The sequence below is a fragment of the Salvelinus fontinalis genome, chromosome 41 (assembly GCF_029448725.1).
Source record: "Salvelinus fontinalis isolate EN_2023a chromosome 41, ASM2944872v1, whole genome shotgun sequence".
In the NCBI taxonomy this organism is placed as follows: domain Eukaryota; kingdom Metazoa; phylum Chordata; class Actinopteri; order Salmoniformes; family Salmonidae; genus Salvelinus; species Salvelinus fontinalis.
The window spans coordinates 22,945,358-22,971,528 of NC_074705.1; the positions used below are offsets into that span (position 1 = coordinate 22,945,358).

The 26,171-nt window shown below is 45.0% G+C and overlaps 1 protein-coding gene across 1 annotated transcript in view; it reads right to left on the reverse strand.

The window, feature by feature from the left end:
* LOC129840748 (prostaglandin F2 receptor negative regulator-like) overlaps window positions 1–26,171 on the reverse strand; it is a 66,189-nt gene that overhangs the window by 17,202 nt on the left and 22,816 nt on the right. The window contains exons 7-9 of the mRNA XM_055908900.1: window positions 23,643–23,862; window positions 23,347–23,531; window positions 12,893–13,000 (exon numbers count right to left, since the gene is read on the reverse strand). Of these exons, the coding sequence (XP_055764875.1) occupies window positions 12,893–13,000; window positions 23,347–23,531; window positions 23,643–23,862 (513 nt within the window). The remainder of the gene's footprint in view (window positions 1–12,892; window positions 13,001–23,346; window positions 23,532–23,642; window positions 23,863–26,171) is intronic.

A 26,171-nucleotide genomic window follows, 5' to 3' on the forward strand; every position in this document is an offset into this window, starting at 1 on the left:
AAAAAAAGCCATGAGCCACCTAACAAACTAAGTGTAGTTCAGTAATACCATTCCCCTGCAGCCTTCCAGCTGTCTCCCTGTAGGTAACTAACTAACTGTGTAGTTCAGTAATACCATTCCCCTGCAGCCTTCCAGCGGTCTCCTTGTAGGTAACTAACTAACAGACTAACAGTGTAGTTCAGTAATACCATTCCCCTGCAGCCTTCCAGCTGTCTCCCTGTAGTTAACTAACTAATTAACTGTGTAGTTCAGTAATACCATTCCCCTGCAGCCTCCCAGCTGTCTCCCTGTAGGTAACTAACTAACAGACTAACAGTGTAGTTCAGTAATACCATTCCCCTGCAGCCTTCCAGCTGTCTCCCTGTAGGTAACTAACTAACAGTGTAGTTCAGTAATACCATTCCCCTGCAGCCTCCCAGCTGTCTCCCTGTAGGTAACTAACAGACTAACAGTGTAGTTCAGTACTACCATTCCCCTGCAGCCTTCCAGCTGTCTCCCTGTAGGTAACTAACTAACAGTGTAGTTCAGTAATACCATTCCCCTGCAGCCTCCCAGCTGTCTCCCTGTAGGTAACTAACTAACAGACTAACAGTGTAGTTCAGTACTACCATTCCCCTGCAGCCTTCCAGCTGTCTCCCTGTAGGTAACTAACTAACAGTGTAGTTCAGTAATACCATTCCCCTGCAGCCTCCCAGCGGTCTCCCTGTAGGTAACTAACTAACAGACTAACAGTGTGGTTCAGTACTACCATTCCCCTGCAGCCTCCCAGTGGTCTCCCTGTAGGTAACTAACTAACAGACTAACAGTGTAGTTCAGTAATACCATTCCCCTGCAGCCTCCCAGCGGTCTCCCTGTAGGTAACTAACTAACAGACTAACAGTGTGGTTCAGTACTACCATTCCCCTGCAGCCTCCCAGTGGTCTCCCTGTAGGTAACTAACTAACAGACTAACAGTGTAGTTCAGTAATACCATTCCCCTGCAGCCTCCCAGCGGTCTCCCTGTAGGTAACTAACTAACAGACTAACAGTGTGGTTCAGTACTACCATTCCCCTGCAGCCTCCCAGCTGTCTCCCTGTAGGTAACTAACTAACAGACTAACAGTGTAGTTCAGTACTACCATTCCCCTGCAGCCTTCCAGCTGTCTCCCTGTAGGTAACTAACTAACTGTGTAGTACAGTAATACCATTCCCCTGCAGCCTCCCAGCGGTCTCCCTGTAGGTAACTAAGAGACTAACAGTGTAGTTCAGTAATACCATTCCCCTGCAGCCTTCCAGCTGTCTCCCTGCAGGTAACTAACTAACAGACTAACAGTGTAGTTCAGTAATACCATTCCCCTGCAGCCTCCCAGCTGTCTCCCTGTAGGTAACTAACTAACAGACTAACAGTGTAGTTCAGTAATACCATTCCCCTGCAGCCTTCCAGCTGTCTCCCTGTAGGTAACTAACTAACTGTGTAGTTCAGTAATACCATTCCCCTGCAGCCTCCCAGCTGTCTCCCTGTAGGTAACTAACTAACTAACTAACTAACTAACAGTGTAGTTCAGTAATACCATTCCCCTGCAGCCTTCCAGCGGTCTCCCTGCAGGTAACTAACTGTGTAGTTCAGTAATACCATTCCCCTGCAGCCTCCCAACTGTCTCCCTGTAGGTAACTAACTAACAGTGTAGTTCAGTAATAGCATTCCCCTGCAGCCTCCCAACTGTCTCCCTGTAGGTAACTAACTAACAGACAAACAGTGTAGTTCAGTAATACCATTCCCCTGCAGCCTTCCAGCTGTCTCCCTGTAGGTAACTAACTAACTGTGTAGTTCAGTAATACCATTCCCCTGTAGCCTCCCAGCTGTCTCCCTGTAGGTAACTAACTAACTGTGTAGTTCAGTAATACCATTCCCCTGCAGCCTCCCAACTGTCTCCCTGTAGGTAACTAACTAACAGACTAACAGTGTAGTTCAGTAATACCATTCCCCTGCAGCCTTCCAGCTGTCTCCCTGTAGGTAACTAACTAACTGTGTAGTTCAGTAATACCATCCCCCTGCAGCCTTCCAGCTGTCTCCCTGTAGGTAACTAACTAACAGACTAACAGTGTAGTTCAGTAATACCATTCCCCTGTAGCCTCCCAGCTGTCTCCCTGTAGGTAACTAACTAACTGTGTAGTTCATTAATACCATTCCCCTGCAGCCTCCCAACTGTCTCCCTGTAGGTAACTAACTAACAGACTAACAGTGTAGTTCAGTAATACCATTCCCCTGCAGCCTTCCAGCTGTCTCCCTGTAGGTAACTAACTAACAGTGTAGTTCAGTAATACCATTCCCCTGCAGCCTCCCAACTGTTTCCCTGTAGGTAACTAACAGACTAACAGTGTAGTTCAGGAATACCATTCCCCTGCAGCCTCCCAGCTGTCTCCCTGTAGGTAACTAACAGACTAACAGTGTAGTTCAGTAATACCATTCCCCTGCAGCCTCCCAGCTGTCTCCCTGTAGGTAACTAACTAACAGTGTAGTTCAGTAATACCATTCCCCTGCAGCCTCCCAGTTGTCTCCCTGTAGGTAACTAACTAACAGACTAACAGTGTAGTTCAGTAATACCATTCCCCTGCAGCCTCCCAGCTGTCTCCCTGTAGGTAACTAACTAACTGTGTAGTTCAGTAATACCATTCCCCTGCAGCCTTCCAGCTGTCTCCCTGTAGATAACTAACTAACAGACTAACAGTGTAGTTCAGTAATACCATTCCCCTGCAGCCTTCCAGCTGTCTCCCTGTAGGTAACTAACTAACAGACTAACAGTGTGGTTCAGTAATACCATTCCCCTGCAGCCTTCCAGCTGTCTCCCTGTAGGTAACTAACTAAGTGTAGTTCAGTAATACCATTCCCCTGCAGCCTTCCAGCTATCTCCCTGTAGGTAACTAACTAACAGACTAACAGTGTAGTTCAGTAATACCATTCCCCTGCAGCCTTCCAGCTGTCTCCCTGTAGGTAACTAACTAACAGTGTAGTTCAGTAATACCATTCCCCTGCAGCCTCCCAGCTGTCTCCCTGTAGGTAACTAACTAACAGACTAACAGTGTAGTTCAGTAATACCATTCCCCTGCAGCCTTCCAGCTGTCTCTCTATAGGTAACTAACTAACAGACTAACAGTGTAGTTCAGTAATACCATTCCCCTGCAGCCTTCCAGCTGTCTCTCTATAGGTAACTAACTAACAGACTAACAGTGTAGTTCAGTAATACCATTCCCCTGCAGCCTTCCAGCTGTCTCTCTATAGGTAACTAACTAACTGTGTAGTTCAGTAATACCATCCCCCTGCAGCCTTCCAGCTGTCTCCCTGTGGGTAACTAACTAACAGACTAACAGTGTAGTTCAGTAATACCATTCCCCTGCAGCCTCCCAACTGTCTCCCTGTAGGTAACTAACTAACAGTGTAGTTCAGTAATACCATTCCCCTGCAGACTCCCTGCTGTCTCCCTGTAGGTAACTAACTAACAGTGTAGTTCAGTAATACCATTCCCCTGCAGCCTCCCAACTGTCTCCCTGTAGGTAACTAACTAACAGACTAACAGTGTAGTTCAGTAATACCATTCCCCTGCAGCCTTCCAGCTGTCTCCCTGTAGGTAACTAACTAACAGTGTAGTTCAGTAATACCATTCCCCTGCAGCCTCCCAACTGTCTCCCTGTAGGTAACTAACTAACAGACTAACAGTGTAGTTCAGGAATACCATTCCCCTGCAGCCTCCCAGTTGTCTCCCTGTAGGTAACTAACTAACAGTGTAGTTCAGTAATACCATTCCCCTGCAGCCTCCCAACTGTCTCCCTGTAGGTAACTAACTAACAGACTAACAGTGTAGTTCAGGAATACCATTCCCCTGCAGCCTTCCAGCTGTCTCTCTGTAGGTAACTAACTAACAGACTAACAGTGTAGTTCAGTAATACCATTCCTCTGCAGCCTCCCAGCTGTCTCCCTGTAGGTAACTAACTAACAGTGTAGTTCAGTAATACCATTCCCCTGCAGCCTTCCAGCTATCTCCCTGTAGGTAACTAACTGACAGACTAACAGTGTAGTTCAGTAATACCATTCCCCTGCAGCCTTCCAGCTGTCTCCCTGTAGGTAACTAACTAACAGTGTAGTTCAGTAATACCATTCCCCTGCAGCCTTCCAGCTATCTCCCTGTAGGTAACTAACTGACAGACTAACAGTGTAGTTCAGTAATACCATTCCCCTGCAGCCTTCCAGCTATCTCCCTGTAGGTAACTAACTAACTGACTAACAGTGTAGTTCAGTAATACCATTCCCCTGCAGCCTTCCAGCTGTCTCCCTGTAGGTAACTAACTAACAGACTAAAATTGTAGTTCAGTAATACCATTCCCCTGCAGCCTTCCAGCTGTCTCCCTGTAGGTAACTAACTAACTGTGTAGTTCAGTAATACCATTCCCCTGCAGCCTTCCAGCTGTCTCCCTGTAGGTAAGTAACTAACAGTGTAGTTCAGTAATACCATTCCCCTGCAGCCTTCCAGCTGTCTCCCTGTAGGTAACTAACTAACTGTGTAGTTCAGTAATACCATTCCCCTGCAGCCTTCCAGCTGTCTCCCTGTAGGTAAGTAACTAACAGTGTAGTTCAGTAATACCATTCCCCTGCAGCCTTCCAGCTGTCTCTCTATAGGTAACTAACTAACAGACTAACAGTGTAGTTCAGTAATACCATTCCCCTGCAGCCTTCCAGCTGTCTCTCTATAGGTAACTAACTAACAGACTAACAGTGTAGTTCAGTAATACCATTCCCCTGCAGCCTTCCAGCTGTCTCCCTGTAGGTAACTAACTAACTGTGTAGTTCAGTAATACCATCCCCCTGCAGCCTTCCAGCTGTCTCCCTGTAGGTAACTAACTAACAGACTAACAGTGTAGTTCAGTAATACCATTCCCCTGCAGCCTCCCTGCTGTCTCCCTGTAGGTAACTAACTAACAGTGTAGTTCAGTAATACCATTCCCCTGCAGCCTCCCAACTGTCTCCCTGTAGGTAACTAACTAACAGACTAACAGTGTAGTTCAGTAATACCATTCCCCTGCAGCCTTCCAGCTGTCTCCCTGTAGGTAACTAACTAACAGACTAACAGTGTAGTTCAGTAATACCATCCCCCTGCAGCCTTCCAGCTGTCTCCCTGTAGGTAACTAACTAACAGACTAACAGTGTAGTTCAGTAATACCATTCCCCTGCAGCCTTCCAGCTGTCTCCCTGTAGGTAACTAACTGTGTAGTTCAGTAATACCATTCCCCTGCAGCCTTCCAGCTGTCTCCCTGTAGGTAACTAACTAACAGACTAACAGTGTGGTTCAGTAATACCATTCCCCTGCAGCCTTCCAGCTGTCTCCCTGTAGGTAACTAACTAACAGTGTAGTTCAGTAATACCATTCCCCTGCAGCCTCCCAGCTGTCTCCCTGTAGGTAACTAACTAACAGTGTAGTTCAGTAATACCATTCCCCTGCAGCCTCCCAGCGGTCTCCCTGTAGGTAACTAACTAACAGACTAACAGTGTAGTTCAGTAATACCATTCCCCTGCAGCCTTCCAGCTGTCTCTCTATAGGTAACTAACTAACAGACTAACAGTGTAGTTCAGTAATACCATTCCCCTGCAGCCTTCCAGCTGTCTCTCTATAGGTAACTAACTAACAGACTAACAGTGTAGTTCAGTAATACCATTCCCCTGCAGCCTTCCATCTGTCTCTCTGTAGGTAATTAACTAACAGACTAACAGTGTAGTTCAGTAATACCATTCCCCTGCAGCCTTCCAGCTGTCTCCCTGTAGGTAACTAACTAACTGTGTAGTTCAGTAATACCATTCCCCTGCAGCCTTCCAGCTGTCTCCCTGTAGGTAACTAACTAACAGACTAACAGTGTAGTTCAGTAATACCATTCCCCTGCAGCCTTCCAGCTATCTCCCTGTAGGTAACTAATTAACAGACTAACAGTGTAGTTCAGTAATACCATTCCCCTGCAGGATTCCAGCTGTCTCCCTGTAGGTAACTAACTAACAGTGTAGTTCAGTAATACCATTCCCCTGCAGCCTTCCAGCTGTCTCCCTGTAGGTAACTAACTAACAGACTAACAGTGTGGTTCAGTAATACCATTCCCCTGCAGCCTTCCAGCTGTCTCCCTGTAGGTAACTAACTAACTGTGTAGTTCAGTAATACCATTCCCCTGCAGCCTTCCAGCTGTCTCCCTGTAGGTAACTAACTAACAGACTAACAGTGTAGTTCAGTAATACCATTCCCCTGCAGCCTTCCAGCTATCTCCCTGTAGGTAACTAATTAACAGACTAACAGTGTAGTTCAGTAATACCATTCCCCTGCAGGATTCCAGCTGTCTCCCTGTAGGTAACTAACTAACAGTGTAGTTCAGTAATACCATTCCCCTGCAGCCTTCCAGCTGTCTCCCTGTAGGTAACTAACTAACAGACTAACAGTGTGGTTCAGTAATACCATTCCCCTGCAGCCTTCCAGCTGTCTCCCTGTAGGTAACTAACTAACTGTGTAGTTCAGTAATACCATTCCCCTGCAGCCTCCCAGCTGTCTCCCTGTAGGTAACTAACTAACAGACTAACAGTGTAGTTCAGTAATACCATTCCCCTGCAGCCTTCCAGCTATCTCCCTGTAGGTAACTAACTAACAGACTAACAGTGTAGTTCAGTAATACCATTCCCCTGCAGCCTTCCAGCTGTCTCCCTGTAGGTAACTAACTAACAGACTAACAGTGTAGTTCAGTAATACCATTCCCCTGCAGCCTTCCAGCTGTCTCCCTGTAGGTAACTAACTGTGTAGTTCAGTAATACCATTCCCCTGCAGCCTCCCAGCTGTCTCCCTGTAGGTAACTAACTGTGTAGTTCAGTAATACCATTCCCCTGCAGCCTCCCAGCGGTCTCCCTGTAGGTAACTAACTAACAGACTAACAGTGTAGTTCAGTAATACCATTCCCCTGCAGCCTTCCAGCTGTCTCTCTATAGGTAACTAACAGACTAACAGTGTAGTTCAGTAATACCATTCCCCTGCAGCCTTCCAGCTGTCTCTCTATAGGTAACTAACTAACAGACTAACAGTGTAGTTCAGTAATACCATCCCCCTGCAGCCTTCCAGCTGTCTCCCTGTGGGTAACTAACTAACAGACTAACAGTGTAGTTCAGGAATACCATTCCCCTGCAGCCTTCCAGCTGTCTCTCTGTAGGTAACTAACTAACAGACTAACAGTGTAGTTCAGTAATACCATTCCTCTGCAGCCTCCCAGCTGTCTCCCTGTAGGTAACTAACTGTGTAGTTCAGTAATACCATTCCCCTGCAGCCTTCCAGCTGTCTCCCTGTAGGTAACTAACTAACTGTGTAGTTCAGTAATACCATTCCCCTGCAGCCTTCCAGCTGTCTCCCTGTAGGTAACTAACTAACAGTGTAGTTCAGTAATACCATTCCCCTGCAGCCTTCCAGCTGTCTCTCTATAGGTAACTAACTAACAGACTAACAGTGTAGTTCAGTAATACCATTCCCCTGCAGCCTTCCAGCTGTCTCTCTATAGGTAACTAACTAACAGACTAACAGTGTAGTTCAGTAATACCATTCCCCTGCAGCCTTCCAGCTGTCTCCCTGTAGGTAACTAACTAACAGTGTGGTTCAGTAATACCATTCCCCTGCAGCCTTCCAGCTGTCTCCCTGTAGGTAACTAACTAACTGTGTAGTTCAGTAATACCATTCCCCTGCAGCCTTCCAGCTGTCTCCCTGTAGGTAACTAACTAACAGTGTGGTTCAGTAATACCATTCCCCTGCAGCCTTCCAGCTGTCTCCCTGTAGGTAACTAACTAACTGTGTAGTTCAGTAATACCATTCCCCTGCAGCCTTCCAGCTGTCTCCCTGTAGGTAACTAACTAACAGTGTGGTTCAGTAATACCATTCCCCTGCAGCCTTCCAGCTGTCTCCCTGTAGGTAACTAACTAACAGTGTAGTTCAGTAATACCATTCCCCTGCAGCCTTCCAGCTATCTCCCTGTAGGTAACTAACTAACAGACTAACAGTGTAGTTCAGTAATACCATTCCCCTGCAGCCTTCCAGCTGTCTCCCTGTAGGTAACTAACTAACAGTGTAGTTCAGTAATACCATTCCCCTGCAGCCTTCCAGCTGTCTCCCTGTAGGTAACTAACTAACTGTGTAGTTCAGTAATACCATTCCCCTGCAGCCTTCCAGCTGTCTCCCTGTAGGTAACTAACTAACAGACTAACAGTGTGGTTCAGTAATACCATTCCCCTGCAGCCTTCCAGCTGTCTCCCTGTAGGTAACTAACTAACAGTGTAGTTCAGTAATACCATTCCCCTGCAGCCTTCCAGCTATCTCCCTGTAGGTAACTAACTAACAGACTAACAGTGTAATTCAGTAATACCATTCCCCTGCAGCCTTCCAGCTGTCTCTCTATAGGTAACTAACAGACTAACAGTGTAGTTCAGTCATACCATTCCCCTGCAGCCTTCCAGCTGTCTCTCTATAGGTAACTAACAGACTAACAGTGTAGTTCAGTCATACCATTCCCCTGCAGCCTTCCAGCTGTCTCTCTATAGGTAACTAACAGACTAACAGTGTAGTTCAGTAATACCATTCCCCTGCAGCCTTCCAGCTGTCTCTCTGTAGGTAACTAACTAACTGTGTAGTTCAGTAATACCATCCCCCTGCAGCCTTCCAACTGTCTCCCTGTTGGTAATTAACTAACTAACTAACAGTGTAGTTCAGTAATACCATTCCCCTGCAGCCTTCCAGCTGTCTCCCTGTAGGTAACTAACTAACAGACTAACAGTGTAGTTCAGTAATACCATTCCCCTGCAGCCTTCCAGCTGTCTCCCTGTAGGTAACTAACTAACAGACTAACAGTGTGGTTCAGTAATACCATTCCCCTGCAGCCTTCCAGCTGTCTCCCTGTAGGTAACTAACTAACAGTGTAGTTCAGTAATACCATTCCCCTGCAGCCTTCCAGCTGTCTCCCTGTGGGTAACTAACAGACTAACAGTGTAGTTCAGTAATACCATTCCCCTGCAGCCTTCCAGATGTGTCCCTGTAGGTAACTAACTAACAGTGTAGTTCAGTAATACCATTCCCCTGCAGCCTTCCAGCTGACTCCCTGTAGGTAACTAACAGACTAACAGTGTAGTTCAGTAATACCATTCCCCTGCAGCCTTCCAGCTGTCTCCCTGTAGGTAACTAACTAACAGTGTAGTTCAGTAATACCATTCCCCTGCAGCCTTCCAGCTGTCTCCCTGTAGGTAACTAACTAACAGACTAACAGTGTAGTTCAGTAATACCATTCCCCTGCAGCCTTCCAGCTGTCTCCCTGTAGGTAACTAACTAACAGACTAACAGTGTAGTTCAGTAATACCATTCCCCTGCAGCCTTCCAGCTGTCTCCCTGTAGGTAACTAACTAACAGACTAACAGTGTAGTTCAGTAATACCATTCCCCTGCAGCCTTCCAGCTGTCTCCCTGTAGGTAACTAACTAACAGACTAACAGTGTAGTTCAGTAATACCATTCCCCTGCAGCCTTCCAGCTGTCTCCCTGTAGGTAACTAACTAACAGTGTAGTTCAGTAATACCATTCCCCTGCAGCCTTCCAGCTGTCTCTCTGTAGGTAACTAACTAACAGACTAACAGTGTAGTTCAGTAATACCATTCCCCTGCAGCCTTCCAGCTGTCTCCCTGTAGGTAACTAACTAACAGTGTAGTTCAGTAATACCATTCCCCTGCAGCCTCCCAGCGGTCTCCCTGTAGGTAACTAAAAGTGTAGTTCAGTAATACCATTCCCCTGCAGCCTTCCAGCTGTCTCTCTGTAGGTAACTAACTAACAGACTAACAGTGTAGTTCAGTAATACCATTCCCCTGCAGCCTTCCAGCTGTCTCCCTGTAGGTAACTAACTAACTGTGTAGTTCAGTAATACCATTCCCCTGCAGCCGTCCAGCTGTCTCCCTGTAGGTAACTAACTAACAGACTAACAGTGTAGTTCAGTAATACCATTCCCCTGCAGCCTTCCAGCTGTCTCCCTGTAGGTAACTAACTAACAGTGTAGTTCAGTAATACCATTCCCCTGCAGCCTTCCAGCTGTCTCCCTGTAGGTAACTAACTAACAGTGTAGTTCAGTAATACCATTCCCCTGCAGCCTTCCAGCTGTCTCCCTGTAGGTAACTAACTAACAGTGTAGTTCAGTAATACCATTCCCCTGCAGCCTTCCAGCTGTCTCCCTGTAGGTAACTAACAGACTAACAGTGTGGTTCAGTAATACCATTCCCCTGCAGCCTCCCAGCTGTCTCCCAGTAGGTAACTAACTAACAGTGTAGTTCAGTAATACCATTCCCCTGCAGCATCCCAGCGGTCTCCCTGTAGGTAACTAACTAACAGACTAACAATGTAGTTCAGTAATACCATTCCCCTGCAGCCTTCCAGCTGTCTCTCTATAGGTAACTAACAGACTAACAGTGTAGTTCAGTAATACCATTCCCCTGCAGCCTTCCAGCTGTCTCCCTGTAGGTAACTAACTAACTGTGTAGTTCAGTAATACCATTCCCCTGCAGCCTTCCAGCTGTCTCCCTGTAGGTAACTAACTAACAGACTAACAGTGTAGTTCAGTAATACCATTCCCCTGCAGCCTTCCAGCTGTCTCCCTGTAGGTAACTAACTAACAGTGTAGTTCAGTAATACCATTCCCCTGCAGCTATCTCCCTGTAGGTAACTAACTAACAGTGTAGTTCAGTAATACCATTCCCCTACAGCCTCCCAGCTGTCTCCCTGTAGGTAACTAACTAACAGACTAACAGTGTAGTTCAGTAATACCATTCCCCTGCAGCCTTCCAGCTGTCTCCCTGTAGGTAACTAACTAACAGTGTAGTTCAGTAATACCATTCCCCTGCAGCCTCCCAGCGGTCTCCCTGTAGGTAACTAACTAACAGACTAACAGTGTAGTTCAGTAATACCATTCCCCTGCAGCCTTCCAGCTGTCTCTCTATAGGTAACTAACTAACAGACTAACAGTGTAGTTCAGTAATACCATTCCCCTGCAGCCTTCCAGCTGTCTCTCTATAGGTAACTAACTAACAGTGTAGTTCAGTAATACCATTCCCCTGCAGCCTTCCAGCTGTCTCCCTGTAGGTAACTAACTAACAGACTAACAGTGTAGTTCAGTAATACCATTCCCCTGCAGCCTTCCAGCTGTCTCCCTGTAGGTAACTAACTAACTAACAGTGTAGTTCAGTAATACCATTCCCCTGCAGCCTCCCAGTGGTCTCCCTGTAGGTAACTAACTAACTAACAGTGTAGTTCAGTAATACCATTCCCCTGCAGCCTTCCAGCTGTCTCCCTGTAGGTAACTAACTAACAGACTAACAGTGTAGTTCAGTAATACCATTCCCCTGCAGCCTTCCAGCTGTCTCTCTATAGGTAACTAACTAACAGACTAACAGTGTAGTTCAGTAATACCATTCCCCTGCAGCCTCCCAGTGGTCTCCCTGTAGGTAACTAACTAACAGTGTAGTTCAGTAATACCATTCCCCTGCAGCCTTCCAGCTGTCTCCCTGTAGGTAACTAACAGACTAACAGTGTAGTTCAGTAAAACCATTCCCCTGCAGCCTCCCAGCTGTCTCCCTGTAGGTAACTAACTAACAGACTAACAGTGTAGTTCAGTAATACCATTCCCCTGCAGCCTTCCAGCTGTCTCCCTGTAGGTAACTAACTAACAGACTAACAGTGTAGTTCAGTAATACCATTCCCCTGCAGCCTTCCAGCTGTCTCCCTGTAGGTAACTAACTAACAGACTAACAGTGTAGTTCAGTAATACCATTCCCCTGCAGCCTTCCAGCTGTCTCCCTGTAGGTAACTAACTGACTAACAGTGTAGTTCAGTAATACCATTCCCCTGTAGCCTCCCAGCTGTCTCCCTGTAGGTAACTAACTAACTGTGTAGTTCAGTAATACCATTCCCCTGCAGCCTTCCAGCTGTCTCTCTGTAGGTAACTAACAGTGTAGTTCAGTAATACCATTCCCCTGCAGCCTCCCAGCTATCTCCCTGTAGGTAACTAACTAACAGTGTAGTTCAGTAATACCATTCCCCTGCAGCCTCCCAGCTGTCTCCCTGTAGGTAACTAACTAACTAACTAACTAACTGTGTAGTTCAGTAATACCATTTCCCTGCAGCCTTCCAGCGGTCTCCCTGTAGGTAACTAACTAACTGTGTAGTTCAGTAATACCATTTCCCTGCATCCCAGCGGTCTCTCAGTAGGTTACTAACTGCTATGTTCCACCATCAGGAAAAGAAGCTGCAACTGCCCATAAGATTACGACATTCCATTACGTTCTCTGATATGCATGTGAATACACACACACCGACAGCTGGGGTTCTGAAAAATGACACCCCCCCCCTTGCATAATCACACAATCACATTCTGACAAACACACACAGCTGCTATGAGCAGAACTCTCTGTTCTGAGCTCTGACCGGTCTCGTGTTAGACTGGACTGAAGAATATAGAAAGATAACAATATGAAAGAGACAGAGAGGAGGAGGAGAAAGGAGACAGACCGACAGACAGAGACACAGAGACAGAGTTATGTAATCTAATGGCTGAGGGAGGGAGAGGAAGACAAAGTGATAGAGAGAGTTGATAAGAGAGAATGAGACAGAATGACTTCCAATAAGAGATCACACTGCACTCCTCCCTGAGCTGGGAGAACAGTGACAAGAGAGGCAGGAAGAGGACAGGAGGAAGGGAGGAGAGGATGGAGAGATGTGAACAGGAGAGCTGATAAGAAACTAATTAACTCTTAAGTCTGTCTCAACACTGGAAGGTTGTGTCTTATGGATACAGCTATCACCTGATGAGTGTGTGTGTGTCGTCTCCTACCTGACTTGGGGGATGCTCCAGAGACGCTGAGGGCACACACCATCTTGGCGGTCTCCCAGGGATACAGAGTGGTGGTGTCAGAGCGGATGGCCACAGCGAACGAGGGGCCTACAGGAAGGAACACACAGAGGTTAGAGGTCAGGGGTTACATTCACTGTGTTTACACCCCTAACACTGGTCCTTCGCCAGGTTTTTCAAAGGTGCTCATCCAAACAGCTCCTCTCAGCTCACTGAGCCAGTCAGAGTGTGTGTGTGTGTGTGTATAAGCACCTACAGAGGGACACAGTATGGTGTCTCCTCTAACACATGTTCAACACACACGAGAAAGAGAGCCAGTGATACAGATCATTGCGGCTTCTAACTGATTTGTCCAGGAGAGGTTGGTTATGAGGTGCCGCTTTGAAGCTTCCTCCCCACAGAGAGGAAGAAGGGCTGCAGGTAGCCTAGCGGTTAGGAGTGTTGGACCTGTAACCAAATGGTTGCTGGTTCGAATCCTCGAGCCGACTAGGTGAAACATCTGCTGATGTGCACTTGAGCAAGGCATTTCACTATATTTGCTCCTCTAAGACGCTCTGTATCAGAGCGTCTGCTAAATGACTCAAATTTAAGAGAGTGTGTGCCTTTCCACAGTGAGAGCGATGTAGAGAGAGTGCTCAAGGGGTCTACTCCCCAGAGACAGTAGTAGAGGTTTCAGTAACTAGTTACACCTCTCTCCCACGAACATCAAACACAGCCAACTAGGCCAATGCAGGGAATGCGAGAGTATATTTTGAGTCCGTGTGCGAGAGAGTATATTTAGAGTTCAGGTGAGAGAGAGTATATTTAGGGTTCAGGTGAGAGAGAGTATATTTAGAGTTCAGGTGAGAGAGAGTATATTTAGGGTTCAGGTGAGAGAGAGTATATTTAGAGTTCATGTGAGAGAGAGTATATTTAGGGTTCATGTGAGAGAGAGTATATTTAGGGTTCAGGTGAGAGAGAGTATATTTAGGGTTCAGGTGAGAGAGAGTATATTTAGGGTTCAGGTGAGAGAGAGTATATTTAGGGTTCAGGTGAGAGAGAGTATATTTAGGGTTCAGGTGAGAGAGAGTATATTTAGGGTTCAGGTGAGAGAGAGTATATTTAGGGTTCAGGTGAGAGAGAGTAGATTTAGGGTTCAGGTGAGAGAGAGTAGATTTAGGGTTCAGGTGAGAGAGAGTAGATTTAGGGTTCAGGTGAGAGAGAGTAGATTTAGGGTTCAGGTGAGAGAGAGTAGATTTAGGGTTCAGGTGAGAGAGAGTAGATTTAGGGTTCAGGTGAGAGAGAGTAGATTTAGGGTTCAGGTGAGAGAGAGTAGATTTAGGGTTCAGGTGAGAGAGAGTAGATTTAGGGTTCAGGTGAGAGAGAGTAGATTTAGGGTTCAGGTGAGAGAGTAGATTTAGGGTTCAGGTGAGAGAGTAGATTTAGGGTTCAGGTGAGAGAGTAGATTTAGGGTTCAGGTGAGAGAGTAGATTTAGGGTTCAGGTGAGAGAGTAGATTTAGGGTTCAGGTGAGAGAGTAGATTTAGGGTTCAGGTGAGAGAGTAGATTTAGGGTTCAGGTGAGAGAGTAGATTTAGAGTTCAGGTGAGAGAGTAGATTTAGAGTTCAGGTGAGAGAGTAGATTTAGAGTTCATGTGAGAGAGTAGATTTAGAGTTCATGTGAGAGAGAGTATATTTAGAGTTCATGTGAGAGAGAGTATATTTAGGGTTCATGTGTGAGAGAGTGTATTTAGAGTTCATGTGAGAGAGAGTATATTTAGGGTTCAGGTGAGAGAGAGTATATTTAGGGTTCAGGTGAGAGAGAGTATATTTAGGGTTCATGTGAGAGAGAGTATATTTAGGGTTCATGTGAGAGAGTATATTTAGGGTTCAGGTGAGAGAGAGTATATTTAGGGTTCAGGTGAGAGAGAGTATATTTAGGGTTCATGTGAGGGAGAGTGTATTTAGAGTTCATGTGAGAGATAGTATATTTAGGGTTCGTGTGAGAGAGAGTATATTTAGGGTTCGTGTGAGAGAGTATATTTAGGGTTCAGGTGAGAGAGAGTATATTTAGGGTTCATGTGAGAGAGAGTATATTTAGGGTTCGTGTGAGAGAGAGTATATTTAGGGTTCGTGTGTGAGAGAGTGTATTTAGAGTTCAGGTGAGAGAGTATATTTAGGGTTTGTGTGAGAGAGAGTATATTTAGGGTTTGTGTGAGAGAGAGTATATTTAGGGTTCAGGTGAGAGAGAGTATATTTAGGGTTCAGGTGAGAGAGAGTATATTTAGGGTTCAGGTGAGAGAGAGTATATTTAGGGTTCAGGTGAGAGAGTATATTTAGAGTTCATGTGAGAGAGAGTATATTTAGGGTTCATGTGTGAGAGAGTATATTTAGGGTTCATGTGTGAGAGAGTGTATTTAGAGTTCGTGTGAGAGATAGTATATTTAGGGTTCGTGTGAGAGAGTATATTTAGGGTTCAGGTGAGAGAGAGTATATTTAGGGTTCATGTGAGAGAGAGTATATTTAGGGTTCGTGTGAGAGAGAGTATATTTAGGGTTCGTGTGAGAGAGAGTATATTTAGGGTTTGTGTGTGAGAGAGTGTATTTAGAGTTCAGGTGAGAGAGAGTATATTTAGGGTTCATGTGTGGGAGAGTGTATTTAGAGTTCATGTGAGAGATAGTATATTTAGGGTTCGTGTGAGAGAGTATATTTAGGGTTCAGGTGAGAGAGTATATTTAGGGTTCAGGTGAGAGAGAGTATATTTAGGGTTCATGTGAGAGAGAGTATATTTAGGGTTCGTGTGAGAGAGAGTATATTTAGGGTTCAGGTGAGAGAGAGAGTAGATTTAGGGTTCAGGTGAGAGAGAGTAGATTTAGGGTTCAGGTGAGAGAGAGTAGATTTAGGGTTCAGGTGAGAGAGTATATTTAGAGTTCATGTGAGAGAGAGTATATTTAGGGTTCATGTGTGAGAGAGTATATTTAGGGTTCATGTGTGAGAGAGTATATTTAGGGTTCATGTGTGAGAGAGTGTATTTAGGGTTCGTGTGTGAGAGAGTGTATTTAGGGTTCGTGTGAGAGAGAGTGTATTTAGAGTTCAGGTGAGAGAGAGTATATTTAGGGTTCAGGTGAGAGAGAGTATATTTAGGGTTCATGTGAGAGAGAGAGTATATTTAGGGTTCATGTGAGAGAGAGAGTAGATTTAGGGTTCAGGTGAGAGAGAGTAGATTTAGGGTTCAGGTGAGAGAGAGTAGATTTAGGGTTCAGGTGAGAGAGAGTAGATTTAGGGTTCAGGTGAGAGAGAGTATATTTAGGGTTCAGGTGAGAGAGAGTATATTTAGGGTTCAGGTGAGAGAGAGTATATTTAGGGTTCATGTGAGAGAGTATATTTAGGGTTCAGGTGAGAGAGAGTGTATTTAGGGTTCAGGTGAGAGAGAGTATATTTAGGGTTCAGGTGAGAGAGAGTATATTTAGGGTTCGTGTGAGAGAGAGTATATTTAGGGTTCGTGTGAGAGAGAGTATATTTAGGGTTCAGGTGAGAGAGAGTATATTTAGGGTTCAGGTGAGAGAGAGTATATTTAGAGTTCGTGTGAGAGAGAGTAGATTTAGAGTTCGTGAGAGAGAGAGTAGATTTAGGGTTCAGGTGAGAGAGAGTATATTTAGGGTTCAGGTGAGAGAGAGTATATTTAGAGTTCAGGTGAGAGAGAGTATATTTAGAGTTCGCGTGAGAGAGAGTGTATTTAGAGTTCGCGTGAGAGAGAGTGTATTTAGGGTTCGCGTGAGAGAGAGTGTATTTAGGGTTCAGGTGAGAGAGTATATTTAGGGTTCGTGTGAGAGAGAGTATATTTAGGGTTCGTGTGAGAGAGAGTATATTTAGGGTTCAGGTGAGAGAGAGTATATTTAGGGTTCAGGTGAGAGAGAGTATATTTAGGGTTCAGGTGAGAGAGAGTATATTTAGGGTTCAGGTGAGAGAGTGTAGATTTAGAGTTCGTGTGAGAGAGAGTAGATTTAGAGTTCGTGAGAGAGAGAGTAGATTTAGGGTTCAGGTGAGAGAGAGTATATTTAGGGTTCAGGTGAGAGAGAGTATATTTAGGGTTCAGGTGAGAGAGTGTAGATTTAGAGTTCGTGTGAGAGAGAGTAGATTTAGAGTTCGTGAGAGAGAGAGTAGATTTAGGGTTCAGGTGAGAGAGAGAGTAGATTTAGGGTTCAGGTGAGAGAGAGTAGATTTAGGGTTCAGGTGAGAGAGAGTATATTTAGGGTTCAGGTGAGAGAGAGTATATTTAGGGTTCAGGTGAGAGAGAGTATATTTAGGGTTCATGTGAGAGAGTATATTTAGGGTTCAGGTGAGAGAGAGTGTATTTAGGGTTCAGGTGAGAGAGAGTATATTTAGAGTTCAGGTGAGAGAGAGTATATTTAGGGTTCGTGTGAGAGAGAGTATATTTAGGGTTCGTGTGAGAGAGAGTGTATTTAGGGTTCGTGTGTGAGAGAGTGTATTTAGAGTTCAGGTGAGAGAGTGTATTTAGAGTTCAGGTGAGAGAGTATATTTAGGGTTCGTGTGAGAGAGAGTATATTTAGGGTTCGTGTGAGAGAGAGTATATTTAGGGTTCAGGTGAGAGAGAGTATATTTAGGGTTCAGGTGAGAGAGAGTATATTTAGAGTTCGTGTGAGAGAGAGTATATTTAGGGTTCGTGTGAGAGAGTATATTTAGGGTTCGTGTGAGAGAGAGTATATTTAGGGTTCAGGTGAGAGAGAGTATATTTAGGGTTCAGGTGAGAGAGAGTATATTTAGGGTTCATGTGAGAGAGTATATTTAGGGTTCAGGTGAGAGAGAGTGTATTTAGGGTTCAGGTGAGAGAGAGTATATTTAGAGTTCAGGTGAGAGAGAGTATATTTAGGGTTCGTGTGAGAGAGAGTATATTTAGGGTTCGTGTGAGAGAGAGTGTATTTAGGGTTCGTGTGTGAGAGAGTGTATTTAGAGTTCAGGTGAGAGAGTGTATTTAGAGTTCAGGTGAGAGAGTATATTTAGGGTTCGTGTGAGAGAGAGTATATTTAGGGTTCGTGTGAGAGAGAGTATATTTAGGGTTCAGGTGAGAGAGAGTATATTTAGGGTTCAGGTGAGAGAGAGTATATTTAGGGTTCAGGTGAGAGAGAGTATATTTAGAGTTCGTGTGAGAGAGAGTAGATTTAGGGTTCAGGTGAGAGAGAGAGTAGATTTAGGGTTCAGGTGAGAGAGAGTATATTTAGGGTTCAGGTGAGAGAGAGTATATTTAGAGTTCGCGTGAGAGAGAGTGTATTTAGAGTTCGCGTGAGAGAGAGTGTATTTAGAGTTCGCGTGAGAGAGAGTGTATTTAGAGTTCGCGTGAGAGAGAGTGTATTTAGAGTTCGCGTGAGAGAGAGTGTATTTAGGGTTCGCGTGAGAGAGAGTGTATTTAGGGTTCGCGTGAGAGAGAGTGTATTTAGGGTTCAGGTGAGAGAGAGTATATTTAGGGTTCAGGTGAGAGAGAGTATATTTAGGGTTCAGGTGAGAGAGAGTATATTTAGGGTTCAGGTGAGAGAGAGTATATTTAGGGTTCAGGTGAGAGAGAGTATATTTAGGGTTCAGGTGAGAGAGAGTATATTTAGGGTTCAGGTGAGAGAGAGTATATTTAGGGTTCAGGTGAGAGAGAGTATATTTAGGGTTCAGGTGAGAGAGAGTATATTTAGGGTTCAGGTGAGAGAGAGTATATTTAGGGTTCAGGTGAGAGAGAGTATATTTAGGGTTCAGGTGAGAGAGAGTATATTTAGGGTTCAGGTGAGAGAGAGTATATTTAGGGTTCAGGTGAGAGAGAGTATATTTAGGGTTCAGGTGAGAGAGAGTATATTTAGGGTTCAGGTGAGAGAGAGTATATTTAGGGTTCAGGTGAGAGAGAGTATATTTAGGGTTCAGGTGAGAGAGAGTATATTTAGGGTTCGTGTGAGAGAGAGTATATTTAGGGTTCAGGTGAGAGAGAGTAGATTTAGGGTTCAGGTGAGAGAGAGTAGATTTAGGGTTCAGGTGAGAGAGAGTAGATTTAGGGTTCAGGTGAGAGAGAGTAGATTTAGGGTTCAGGTGAGAGAGAGTAGATTTAGGGTTCAGGTGAGAGAGAGTAGATTTAGGGTTCAGGTGAGAGAGAGTAGATTTAGGGTTCAGGTGAGAGAGAGTAGATTTAGGGTTCAGGTGAGAGAGAGAGTAGATTTAGGGTTCAGGTGAGAGAGAGAGTAGATTTAGGGTTCAGGTGAGAGAGAGAGTAGATTTAGGGTTCAGGTGAGAGAGAGTAGATTTAGGGTTCAGGTGAGAGAGAGTAGATTTAGGGTTCAGGTGAGAGAGAGTAGATTTAGGGTTCAGGTGAGAGAGAGTAGATTTAGGGTTCAGGTGAGAGAGAGTAGATTTAGGGTTCAGGTGAGAGAGAGTAGATTTAGGGTTCAGGTGAGAGAGAGTAGATTTAGGGTTCAGGTGAGAGAGAGTAGATTTAGGGTTCAGGTGAGAGAGAGTAGATTTAGGGTTCAGGTGAGAGAGAGTAGATTTAGGGTTCAGGTGAGAGAGAGTAGATTTAGGGTTCAGGTGAGAGAGAGTAGATTTAGGGTTCAGGTGAGAGAGAGTAGATTTAGGGTTCAGGTGAGAGAGAGTAGATTTAGGGTTCAGGTGAGAGAGAGTAGATTTAGGGTTCAGGTGAGAGAGAGTAGATTTAGGGTTCAGGTGAGAGAGAGTAGATTTAGGGTTCAGGTGAGAGAGAGTAGATTTAGGGTTCAGGTGAGAGAGAGTAGATTTAGGGTTCAGGTGAGAGAGAGTAGATTTAGGGTTCAGGTGAGAGAGAGTAGATTTAGGGTTCAGGTGAGAGAGAGTAGATTTAGGGTTCAGGTGAGAGAGAGTAGATTTAGGGTTCAGGTGAGAGAGAGTAGATTTAGGGTTCAGGTGAGAGAGAGTATATTTAGGGTTCAGGTGAGAGAGAGTATATTTAGGGTTCATGTGAGAGCGAGTAGATTTAGGGTTCAGGTGAGAGCGAGTAGATTTAGGGTTCAGGTGAGAGCGAGTAGATTTAGGGTTCAGGTGAGAGCGAGTAGATTTAGGGTTCAGGTGAGAGCGAGTAGATTTAGGGTTCAGGTGAGAGCGAGTAGATTTAGGGTTCAGGTGAGAGCGAGTAGATTTAGGGTTCAGGTGAGAGCGAGTAGATTTAGGGTTCAGGTGAGAGCGAGTAGATTTAGGGTTCAGGTGAGAGCGAGTAGATTTAGGGTTCAGGTGAGAGCGAGTAGATTTAGGGTTCAGGTGAGAGCGAGTAGATTTAGGGTTCAGGTGAGAGCGAGTAGATTTAGGGTTCAGGTGAGAGCGAGTAGATTTAGGGTTCAGGTGAGAGCGAGTAGATTTAGGGTTCAGGTGAGAGCGAGTAGATTTAGGGTTCAGGTGAGAGCGAGTAGATTTAGGGTTCAGGTGAGAGCGAGTAGATTTAGGGTTCAGGTGAGAGCGAGTAGATTTAGGGTTCAGGTGAGAGCGAGTAGATTTAGGGTTCAGGTGAGAGCGAGTATATTTAGGGTTCAGGTGAGAGCGAGTATATTTAGGGTTCAGGTGAGAGCGAGTATATTTAGGGTTCAGGTGAGAGCGAGTATATTTAGGGTTCAGGTGAGAGCGAGTATATTTAGGGTTCAGGTGAGAGCGAGTATATTTAGGGTTCAGGTGAGAGCGAGTATATTTAGGGTTCAGGTGAGAGCGAGTATATTTAGGGTTCAGGTGAGAACGAGTATATTTAGGGTTCAGGTGAGAGCGAGTATATTTAGGGTTCAGGTGAGAGCGAGTATATTTAGGGTTCAGGTGAGAGCGAGTATATTTAGGGTTCAGGTGAGAGCGAGTAGATTTAGGGTTCAGGTGAGAGCGAGTAGATTTAGGGTTCAGGTGAGAGCGAGTAGATTTAGGGTTCAGGTGAGAGCGAGTAGATTTAGGGTTCAGGTGAGAGCGAGTAGATTTAGGGTTCAGGTGAGAGCGAGTAGATTTAGGGTTCAGGTGAGAGCGAGTAGATTTAGGGTTCAGGTGAGAGCGAGTAGATTTAGGGTTCAGGTGAGAGCGAGTAGATTTAGGGTTCAGGTGAGAGCGAGTAGATTTAGGGTTCAGGTGAGAGCGAGTAGATTTAGGGTTCAGGTGAGAGCGAGTAGATTTAGGGTTCAGGTGAGAGCGAGTAGATTTAGGGTTCAGGTGAGAGCGAGTAGATTTAGGGTTCAGGTGAGAGCGAGTAGATTTAGGGTTCAGGTGAGAGCGAGTAGATTTAGGGTTCAGGTGAGAGCGAGTAGATTTAGGGTTCAGGTGAGAGAGAGTAGATTTAGAGTTCGTGTGAGAGAGTAGATTTAGGGTTCAGGTGAGAGAGTAGATTTAGGGTTCAGGTGAGAGAGTAGATTTAGGGTTCAGGTGAGAGAGTAGATTTAGGGTTCAGGTGAGAGAGTAGATTTAGGGTTCAGGTGAGAGAGTAGATTTAGGGTTCATGTGAGAGAGTAGATTTAGGGTTCATGTGAGAGAGTAGATTTAGGGTTCATGTGAGAGAGTAGATTTAGGGTTCATGTGAGAGAGTAGATTTAGGGTTCATGTGAGAGAGTAGATTTAGGGTTCATGTGAGAGAGTAGATTTAGGGTTCATGTGAGAGAGTAGATTTAGGGTTCATGTGAGAGAGTAGATTTAGGGTTCATGTGAGAGAGTAGATTTAGGGTTCATGTGAGAGAGTAGATTTAGGGTTCATGTGAGAGAGTAGATTTAGGGTTCATGTGAGAGAGTAGATTTAGGGTTCATGTGAGAGAGTAGATTTAGGGTTCAAGTGAGAGAGTAGATTTAGGGTTCAAGTGAGAGAGTAGATTTAGGGTTCAAGTGAGAGAGTAGATTTAGGGTTCAAGTGAGAGAGTAGATTTAGGGTTCAAGTGAGAGAGTAGATTTAGGGTTCAAGTGAGAGAGTAGATTTAGGGTTCAAGTGAGAGAGTAGATTTAGGGTTCAAGTGAGAGAGTAGATTTAGGGTTCAAGTGAGAGAGTAGATTTAGGGTTCAAGTGAGAGAGTAGATTTAGGGTTCAGGTGAGAGAGTAGATTTAGGGTTCAAGTGAGAGAGTAGATTTAGGGTTCAAGTGAGAGAGTAGATTTAGGGTTCAAGTGAGAGAGTAGATTTAGGGTTCAAGTGAGAGAGTAGATTTAGGGTTCAAGTGAGAGAGTAGATTTAGGGTTCAGGTGAGAGAGTAGATTTAGGGTTCATGTGAGAGAGTAGATTTAGGGTTCATGTGAGAGAGTAGATTTAGGGTTCATGTGAGAGAGTAGATTTAGGGTTCATGTGAGAGAGTAGATTTAGCGTTCATGTGAGAGAGTAGATTTAGCGTTCATGTGAGAGAGTAGATTTAGGGTTCATGTGAGAGAGTAGATTTAGGGTTCATGTGAGAGAGTAGATTTAGGGTTCATGTGAGAGAGTAGATTTAGGGTTCATGTGAGAGAGTAGATTTAGGGTTCATGTGAGAGAGTAGATTTAGGGTTCATGTGAGAGAGTAGATTTAGGGTTCATGTGAGAGAGTAGATTTAGGGTTCATGTGAGAGAGTAGATTTAGGGTTCATGTGAGAGAGTAGATTTAGGGTTCAAGTGAGAGAGTAGATTTAGGGTTCAAGTGAGAGAGTAGATTTAGGGTTCAAGTGAGAGAGTAGATTTAGGGTTCAAGTGAGAGAGTAGATTTAGGGTTCAAGTGAGAGAGTAGATTTAGGGTTCAAGTGAGAGAGTAGATTTAGGGTTCAAGTGAGAGAGTAGATTTAGGGTTCAAGTGAGAGAGTAGATTTAGGGTTCAGGTGAGAGAGTAGATTTAGGGTTCAAGTGAGAGAGTAGATTTAGGGTTCAAGTGAGAGAGTAGATTTAGGGTTCAAGTGAGAGAGTAGATTTAGGGTTCAAGTGAGAGAGTAGATTTAGGGTTCAAGTGAGAGAGTAGATTTAGGGTTCAAGTGAGAGAGTAGATTTAGGGTTCATGTGAGAGAGTAGATTTAGGGTTCATGTGAGAGAGTAGATTTAGGGTTCATGTGAGAGAGTAGATTTAGGGTTCATGTGAGAGAGTAGATTTAGGGTTCATGTGAGAGAGTAGATTTAGCGTTCATGTGAGAGAGTAGATTTAGGGTTCATGTGAGAGAGTAGATTTAGGGTTCATGTGAGAGAGTAGATTTAGGGTTCATGTGAGAGAGTAGATTTAGGGTTCATGTGAGAGAGTAGATTTAGGGTTCATGTGAGAGAGTAGATTCAGGGTTCATGTGAGAGAGTAGATTTAGGGTTCATGTGAGAGAGTAGATTTAGGGTTCATGTGAGAGAGTAGATTTAGGGTTCATGTGAGAGAGTAGATTTAGGGTTCATGTGTGAGCTTCAGTAAAAGTCTAGTGGGTATAGACTCAGTAGGACACAGAAGATATTACTATGTAACTCAGTGGTGGTCAGGGTGTGTGTTCTATCCTCGTACCAGTCTCCTGGAAGTTGATCTGGACCTTGTTGGACTTGGCGCTGACAGCTTTGGTCCAGGCCTGGCCTGGTTGTTTGGTACAGGCGGTGATGTCACACCAGTAGAAGCCCCTGTCAGCCTGCTGCACTCCGGCCAGACGGAAGCGGAACTCAGCCGGACCCGTCTTAGTCAGAACCAGGCTGTCCCTGGAAGCCAGAACCCAGTTTAGTTTCAACATAGCTCACTAGTAATAACACCACAACTTCATTCATCTTATGATACATACTGCTCAGTACTGTGTGTATGTGTGTGTTTACCTGCGGTTAGGGTCTGTAGCCCCTCCATGTTGTAGTACAGAGTCAGGACTGAGAGAGATGACGGTTCTGGTGGCAGAGTCCACGCTCTCCTGAGTCTGCACCAGCACAGAGTAGCCCGGGTCCTGCAAGTGCACATGGGATATGGTACAGCTCATCTCAAAGGTGGCTCCGCCCGCCACCGCCTCACGCACACGCTGTGCCACGGCGGTTAGAGACGGACCTGGAGGCAGACAAATCAATCAATCAGTGAATCAATCAATCACCATAACGTTCATCCTTATGACTTAAAAAGCTGCCTGGAGCGCAACCTAAATCAAGGACCATGAGAGCAACTGGGATTTGTGCGATAGTGTGAGCCGGGTACCGAGGTAACGGCAAGGGAAGCAGTGCAATCAATCAAGCTAGAGCCTGAGGCTAGTAGAGTGGTAGGGAGTAACCAGGACTACAGACAGACAGTAAACAGTCAGACACTCCGCAACCACAGCTACTGTAACATAACAACCAGCTGTCAGTAGTAACCACAGGGACTGAGTGGACAGACCATCAGTAGGAAAGTCCGGACTTCATGAATGGACAAAGACACTGACTGAGCTCTGCAGAGAGAGATGGACAGAGAGAGTGAGACGAAGAGGGAGGGAGAGATTGAGAGATGAACAGAGAGAGAAGGGGAATCCCAGAGTTGCTGGGAGGAAACAGAGGAAGACAGTCAGAACTAGAAGGGAGAGGGAGAAAAATAAAAACTCCCTACTGTATATCCTCATCTTATCGCTATTCAGTAGATATTACACTAGATCGTCATCATCTAACCAGCCTTACGGGGTTCACAGAGTTCAGTTTGTGTGTGTGTGAGAATGTGGAAGCTGAAGGGAAACTGTTGAGAACTATTTAGACTCAAATCAGCAGTGGAAACTAGGACTCATAGCTGTCACTCAGGGAAGCTGTCTAGGTCCCTTACTTTATTCAACCTTTACTAATGTCATGCCACCTGCTTTGACTAAATGACTCAACACTATACATGTCAGCAGCTACTACAGCGACTGAAATGACTGCAACACTTAACAAAAAGCTGCAGTTAGTTTCAGAGTGGGTGGCAAGGAATAAGCTAGTCCCAAATACAATGCTTTTAGTTTTAGAAATATTTAGGACAAATCATTTACTAAACCCTAAAACCTCAACTAAATCTTGTAAGAAATAATGTGGAAATTGAGCAAGTTGAGGTGACTGAACTGCTTGGAGTAACCATGGATTGTAAACTGTCATGGTCAAAACATATTGATACAACAGTAGCTAAGATAGCCATTGAGAGCTTGCGACAACCCGGTCGCATTCCGCTTCGCTCCACAGGTAGTATCACATTTCACTTCATTTCATTACAGTACAACGGTTTGATTTGTTTGATCTTAGCTAGCTACATAGCCATCTTTGTATCAAAGATAATTGTGTAGTTTAGAGTGATTTTCTAGGTTAGCTAGCCAGCAATTTTCGTCCTTTTAACGTAACGTAATCAACACTGCTAGCTAGCCAGCTAGCCACCGAATAGCAGCACTGTAGAATCTATTACATTCAACGGAACAACTTGATTAGTGTAGTGTTAGCTAGCTACATAGTTGTCTTTGCTGTCCTTGTATCTAAGATAACTGTGGAGTCTAGAGTAATTTTCGGTTAGCTAGCCAGCTATTTTCGTCCGCCGCGCTGCCGTTCTCCTACCTAGTCAATACTGCTAGTCAACACTGCTAACACTGCTAACACTGCTAGCTAGCCAACTTCTACCGAATAGCAGCACTGTAGAAACTATTACATTACAACGGAACGATTTGATTAGTGTAGTGTTAGCTAGCTTGTGTTAGCTAGCTACATAGTTGTCTTTGCTGTCCTTGTATCTAAGACAATTGTGTAGTTTAGACTAATTATCTGGCCAGTTACCGAGGTTACCTAGCCAGCTATCGAGGTTACCTAGCCAGCTACACTTTCAAACAAAGTCAACAACGCAGCCACTGCTAGCCAGCCTACTTCAGCAGTACTGTATCATTTTAATCATTTTAGTCAATAAGATTTTTGCAACGTAAGCTTAACTTTCTGAACATTCGAGACGTGTAGTCCACTTGTCATTCCAATCTCCTTTGCATTAGCGTAGCCTCTTCTGTAGCCTGTCAACTATGTGTCTGTCTATCCCTGTTCTCTCCTCTCTGCACAGACCATACAAACGCTTCACACTGCGTGGCCGCGGCCACCCTAACCTGGTGGTCCCAGCGCGCACGACCCACGTGGAGTTCCAGGTCTCCGGTAGCCTCTGGAACTGCCGATCTGCGGCCAACAAGGCAGAGTTCATCTCAGCCTATGCTTCCCTCCAGTCCCTCGACTTCTTGGCACTGACGGAAACATGGATCACCACAGATAACACTGCTACTCCTACTGCTCTCTCTTCGTCTGCCCACGTGTTCTCGCACACCCCGAGAGCTTCTGGTCAGTGGGGTGGTGGCACCGGGATCCTCATCTCTCCCAAGTGGTCATTCTCTCTTTCTCCCCTTA